The sequence below is a fragment of the Oncorhynchus nerka genome, linkage group LG24 (assembly GCF_034236695.1).
Source record: "Oncorhynchus nerka isolate Pitt River linkage group LG24, Oner_Uvic_2.0, whole genome shotgun sequence".
Classification (NCBI taxonomy): domain Eukaryota; kingdom Metazoa; phylum Chordata; class Actinopteri; order Salmoniformes; family Salmonidae; genus Oncorhynchus; species Oncorhynchus nerka.
This window is the reverse complement of record NC_088419.1, coordinates 94326633-94333291: the sequence shown is the minus strand read 5'-3', so window position 1 is coordinate 94333291 and position 6659 is coordinate 94326633. Positions and strand designations below refer to the sequence as shown.

The 6659-nt window shown below is 44.1% G+C and overlaps 1 protein-coding gene across 1 annotated transcript; it reads left to right on the top strand.

The window, feature by feature from the left end:
• Positions 1-3149: 3149 nt before the first annotated feature.
• LOC135564413 (uncharacterized) lies at positions 3150-5468 on the top strand. The gene is made up of 4 exons (XM_065009449.1): positions 3150-3256; positions 3352-3410; positions 3496-5228; positions 5412-5468. Exons 1-3 carry the CDS (start codon positions 3234-3236, stop codon positions 5061-5063), a joined length of 1650 nt encoding a protein of 549 aa, XP_064865521.1. The 5' UTR covers positions 3150-3233; the 3' UTR covers positions 5064-5228; positions 5412-5468.
• Positions 5469-6659: the final 1191 nt, after the last annotated feature.

Genomic DNA, 6659 nt, shown 5'->3' with positions numbered 1-6659 from the left:
GGTGGTAGACATAGGAAATGTTTCCAGATCCATAACTTGTTGGGAAGGGAGGGGGCGATGAAGTCAAAGTTGCCCCAACTTTCAGGATTCCAAAGCTAGTTTGGAAGATTGCCTGCCCTGTGCGTTCTGTTATACTCACAGACATAATTCAAACGGTTTTAGAAGCTTCAGAGTGTTATCTATCCAATAATAATAATAATAATAATATGCATATATTAGCAATTTAGGACAGATGTTGATGCAGTTCACTATGGGCACGCAATTCATCCAAAGGGGAAATACTGCCCCCTATCCATAACAAGTTAGAACCGTCAGACCTAGAGTTCTGAAACTTTAGAAACCTGTTCTACAGCTCAGGTCGATAGTGCGTGGTGAGTTATGTGGCTCTAGAACTTTCCTTGACCGAGAAACAGCCTCGTACATTTGCAATGACTTCAATTCATTTTGACCATTACGGAAATGACGACATTTAGAAAAGTCCCAGAGTCGCAAGACTAGGTCCATTGAAACCGGCTCGGCCCATAGAGACAGACCCCAACGTTTCTGTCCGATAGCTCATCCAAGGACCCCGTAGCAAGGCATGGAAAAAAAGTGGATTTTCAGCACCAATTAAGGTCTTGCTCGGGCACCGAATGACCTATCGAGCCGAAACTTGGGATTCGGGGACGCCTCAACTAGGCCTATACACAATGTCAGAACTGGACCCGCAGCTAGAACGTAACTATGTGTTTTACGTTTTTATTATGGTTTGAACAGAAGGCGCTGTGAATTTTGGGCCTGCTCTGAAATATGTGATAGTTGGCTTCTAAACGAGTTGGAAAAAGTGGGTGTGGTGTCAGTTTGTATCAGTTTGGTGTCAGAATGACATCTAATTGACTGATGGACGGTGACTTGCTAGCTGACTTTTGTCCATTTGCAATATGTTTAAACAGTGAGGTACCATCACCAAAATGACATTCTGAAATCAACACCAACGAGTGATGGAGAGGAACCAGAATCACTGCCCGGCCATCCCGAGTTCATCGGGCCAGTCAATTTCGCATTCCTGCAGTATTTTTGAGCATGACAAATTTGTGATGGTAAATGCCCATTGAAACATGGGCATCACAAATTTGTGATGGTAAATGCACATTGAAACATACTGCAAATGCACAGCCGTGCACCTGGTGATTGGAACGGATTACCAGGGAGCACATTTTTTAAATGGTTTTAAATGCCATTACGGGGTAGCAAGGGGTCCACGGTTGGGTAGGGAGCACCCCCAACCCATGCCCATCCAATAGGATGGACGTTTTTTTTTTAATTATTAAAAACCAACAGTCCCACTTCTCCCTCATCATACATGACAAATAGACCATCTAGGTTGATTCATGGCTTAACATAGTGCTATATATCATTTTGGCAGTATAAATGCCTTTTGGACATGGTTCACTGACTTTTGGGTTTGTAAACCGACTTCCATTTATCTTACATGGAAAATGGACATAACATCCTGATTTGCCACTTTCAAATCTTTAATATTGCATTTGGACATTTCTTATGGCATTTGGCAAACAAAAAAAAGAGTGACTTTTGACTTCCTATGAAATCATATTGCAAATGGACAAAAAATGGATGGCCCTATGGACAAGTAAAAAAAATGATAATGAAATTTGACACAAGTTTATTCATACAGTTCTTATACATGTGTAATTGACACAAAAATCAAAGAATTTCGAAAAACGGTCCAGAAAGCACTTTTTGGGGGGGTGATAAGTTTTTGAAAAAATGTTCAATTTTTCAAAATTTTACTCTTGGGTCTTGACTTGTGTTACATTTGCAATATAAAAAATCACAGTGGAGCACACTCACCATCTGTAGGATTTTTGGAGTGTTACACTTGGCATTTGCAATCAACTTTGATTGAAACGACGCCGAATTGAGTGGTATTGGACACCGTGTATATGTTTCGTACGGTGCCAATGACTTCCCATTCATTTTTGTCCATTTCAGGGGGGTGTTCACTTACATGGAGAGGCTGCTGCCAACATACAGACTCAAATCTCTGGCCACTTAAATAAACTGACTTAATAAAGGTATCGCTAGTCACTTTAAATAACGCTTTAATCATGTTTACTACATTACTCATCTCATATGTATATACTGTATTCTACACCATCTACTGCATCTTGTCTATGCCGCACGGCCATCGCTCATCCATATTTTTATATGTACATATTCTATTCATCCCTTTACATTTGTGTTTATTTGTGTGTATAAGGTAGTTGAAATTGTTAGATGACTTAGTTAGTTAGATTTTACTAGTAGTTGTGGAATTGTTAGGTTAGATTACTCGTTGGTTATTACTGCATAGTCGGAACTAGAAGCACAAGCATTTCGCTACGCTCGCATTAACATCTGCTAACAATGTGTATGTGACCAATAACATTTGATTTGAATTTTTGCAAACAATGAACAAAACAAACAAATTCTGTCAAGAGAATAAATTGTACAAGTTAAATCACGTAAAAGCCAAGAGAGAAATTACACAACATATTTCACAAGCAGCAACTTTTCAGTAGATATGAAACACTTTTTCCCCAAACATTGTAACCAAAATGTATTCCAAAAGCTATATTTAAATGAAGTACTACAGAACCCACAGAGGAGACAACGCAATAGCTGCCAGCTCAATAACTTAGGCTGCTTTTACACAGGCAGACCAATTCAGATCCTTTTTTTACTCATTTGTCTTTTGACCAATCACATCAGATCTTTTCAAATCAGCTCTTTTTCAGAGCAGATCTGATTTGTCAAAAGACTAATTAGTGAAAAACAAGATCAGAATTGTGCTGCCTGTGTAAACGCTGCCTTACTACCTTGAGTTGTTGATATATCAGCTGAGTGTATATTTATAGCCTGAACAGCCAGTTGTCATCACTGTTTGATTGATTGATCATGTTCATCTGCATGTCATTGTGGTGTCATAACGTTAGCCCTCTTTGTGTGAATTTCAAAAGTCTTTCCTTAACTCTTCGCGTCCTCTGTCCTCACCTTGGTTGTTTTCAAATCTGTCCGCTCCACAAAGACATACAGTTGAGAATGATCAATCAATAAGCCAGTGATTGGATGGCAACTGCAGGTTCAGGCAATAAATACACACCACGCTGGTATGTCAACTAAGCATGGCAGTAAGGCACTGAGAGTATTGGAGTATTGCTTTGTCTGGGCTGTTGGTGGTTTAAGGCTTTGATATGGCTTTTGGAATTAATTTGGGGTAAGATTCTTTGACCAATGTGTTTCAGGTCAACTGCAAGGTTGCTGCTTGTATTTGGAATGCTGATGTGTAATGGCAACTTCTTTTCTTGACAGGATTGTGTTCCTTTGCTCATTGTTTGCAGAACACTCAAGTTTTACATGGGCTCCACGTGGTAAGGCATGAACACAAAACGTTGTCACTTTTGTCAGACCAACCTTCAAGTTTGGCACTGTATCTATAACTTCCCTTCTGTTTAGATGCCCAGAGAGTAAGAGGCTATGGGTTTTCTGGCTCTTCCAGAATGGAAGTTGAGCAGAGGCAAACAGGTGGCAGCTATCCCCAGGATCAATTCAGACCAGCCTCTCACACTTCTGGTTCGGTCCAGAGTGAAGCTACTTACCGCGGGACTGGATACAACACACTCGGAGGCTTTGCTCCAAGCTCCCTCCAGCCAGCCCCGAGGGGATCTGGATCTATCCCCAGCAGCTTTACCTCCGCCCAGACAAAGGGTAAGAGGACCCGTGCCAAGAATACTGACATTAGACTCTCTGGTTCTATAGCCAGTGGATCCTCTGTCACCCACAACAAGCATCAAACCAAGGCCAGCAGAACCTATGGTCAAAGTGTCACTGACCCCAGTGCATTAAGGCCAGTTTCAAGTTGGGAGGTAAAGAGAATCCAGGCCAACACTCTTCGTACTGTACAGCCTCACTCCGGCAGTTCTAGACTAGTCCAGAATCCTGATGTTGTGTTTAATGTCCAGAGTAGAACTGCCTCTAACCTGAAACCATCTACTCCTAACTATGGCTCTACCCAGAGTGAATTCAAGTTCTCCACCTCCAGACAACCCAACCAAGGCCTTGTCCAGACTCGGAGTAGAGGAGCCCCCAGCCTCTATGGTCAAACTGCCACCCACACCACCTCCCTCACCCACTATGTCCAGGACCTGAAGCAAGGGAGCAGCTTCCCTTCCCTGGCTTTCAAGGGACCAATGGAGATCTCTGCCCGGTCAATTTCCACTCCTGACCGTGAAGTTCCCTCAAGTGGTTCTTCACAAACTTCATTTAGACCAGGTCCTCTGAGTTTTGGCTCTACTGAAGGTGGGAGTGCAACAAAAAGCTACAAGCCTAGCTTCTCCCAAGATGTCATGCAATACCAGAGCAACTCTTCCAGTAGAAGTGTTTCAACTTCCAATCAATATGCCCAAACCTCTGGCCAGAGAATAGATGGAGCCTCTACCTCAAGTCGCGGCATGCCTACTTCTAGCCTGGCCTCTCGCTCCAGTCTTTTTCACCCCAGCTCTACAGCTAGTGGAAACTCCTATGGCGCCTACAAGCCTGGCTCTGACCTTGGTGCAACACCAAGCCAAAGCCTGTTTACCTCTAACCAAGGTGGAAGGGGTTCAACATACAGCCAGAATCTCCTTGCAAAACCTGCCCAAGGGAAGTACAGACAAATGTCTGCTCAGTGGGGAAGCTACAGGCCCAGCTATGCTGCCAGTAGTGGGCCAGTCTCCAGCCTCTTCAGTTCTACCCAGGCTGCCAGTTCAACATTTATCCAGAATGCTCCTGCCACAGCCCAGAAGCCAAGTGGCTCTAAACCTGTCCCCAGTCAACGCTATTTGTTCAATGCAGTGAAGTCCAACACTAGCTCTGCCAGACGTCCCACCCAGAGCCTCTTGTCTAGCAGCTATGGCCCTACCCAGAGCAGGACCAGCAGTGCCAGCTCGATCAACCCTCGCCACTTTGCCCTGACCATCATGCACAGCATCCCAGAATTGTACGGCGGATCTACAATCCACCGGCTCAAAGACCTTACTCGGTAGGAGTAGTGCCTCCCCTAGCCACTCAACCCAGCTCTTCAAGTGTCAGCAAGCCACAGCCAAACCACTATCTGCCAAGCAGAAAGGCCCTAGCACAACCTAAATTGAGTCCAGAGCTTTAGGGGAGTCCAGAACATGACGAAGTGGGATCTGTAGCCACCAGTTGAGGTGAGATTTCAGTTTCTCTGTATTTTTATGCCATTTGGGCTGTTTAGGTTTACATAGACAGTTCATTGATCTTTTTGCGATTGGCTTAGTCAAAAGATTAGAATTTGGCTGCCTGTGTAAATGCAGCCTTGGCACCTGTCTTTGCTTTCATGTATGCTTGTTACTAATCTTTCTGTCTTCTAGGTGCTGTGACCTGGAAGTGTTGTCAGGACTTCTCTACTTCAATTGTTTTAAATAAAAATGTATTAATACACATTAGTCTTTATCTATTTAATTAAGTTTTTTCAGACAAATGTTTTGAATGCGTTCAAAGGGATGTCAGTGTTGTGGTAACTAGGTTGCTTGTTCCAGTAGAAGAAATGTTGGCTCTCTGGCATTTGACAGGATCTTTTGCATCACTGGACCTCTGCAATCAATGAGCCTGAATCAGAGTTTTGGGCCTGATGCCCTTAATATTAATGGTGACTCTAATGCACTTGCTTTCTATCTCACACAACCCTCTGAAAGGTCTCTGAAGTATTTCATTAACATGCATGAAACCAAGGCTTTTTCGATTACAAAGTCAACAAATGAGAGTGCCTGATTACACACAGGTCTTGGGTTAACCTCTATCACCCGAGGAGGGGAGGGTACGGCTAAAGGCTAGCAAAACTGGTTGTCTAGTTCGTTGGGGACAGAGAATAAAAGGAGCAGATCTCTGGGTGTGGTAGGATAGATTCAGGGGATAATGTATGGTAGGGTGCGGGAACAGTGGAGATAAACCCAGGCATTGAGTGACGATAAGAGAGGTTGCATCTCTGGACGCACTAGTTTTGTTGGGTGAGGTCACCGAATGTGTGGGAGGTCCGCCCTCAACCGTAAGGCTCTCCAGAGGGTAGTGAAGTCTGCACAACGCATCACTGATTTGTTTGATTTGGGAGAAAAGAGCTGAGGCATGTTGAGTGGGACTAGGGGCTCCGCAGTAAAACTAAAACAATGATACCTATCCTAAACGACAATATACAAGGCATATTTACATTTGAGAGAGACAAAGTAATGACAGGTGTTGATTGGGAGAGCTAACTAAGACAACAGCAGGTAAAATGGCGATGAATGGGCAGAGAGGGTCAGTTAACTACACACAGGGCCTGAGTTCGAGGCTGAGGCCAACAGATTAATAAAATGGAGTACCGTGATTAATGGACAGTCCAGCAGGCATCAGCTATGTAGCCAAGTGATCATAGGGTCCAGGGGGCAGCAGTAGAGGGAAGCAGCTGGGTATTCGTTACTATGCTAGCACGTGGCGTTTAAAGTTAGTAGCCCGGGGCTAGGTGAAGCTTCTGATCCGACGGGGGACGTTTGAAGGCACAGCGGATGGAGTATTCGTCGGCAGACCTGTCGTGGTGGTGCGGTGGGGAGCCGTGTCGACAAAGGATCCAAGCCAGGTGGCGA

Coding starts and splice junctions, on each gene's coding strand:
- LOC135564413 (XM_065009449.1), top strand. CDS start 3,234: ATGGCTTTTGGAATTAATTTGGG. Junction 3,257..3,351: donor GCTTTTGGAATTAATTTGGG/GTAAGATTCTTT, acceptor TTTTCTTGACAG/GATTGTGTTCCTTTGCTCAT. Junction 3,411..3,495: donor TTTTACATGGGCTCCACGTG/GTAAGGCATGAA, acceptor CCTTCTGTTTAG/ATGCCCAGAGAGTAAGAGGC.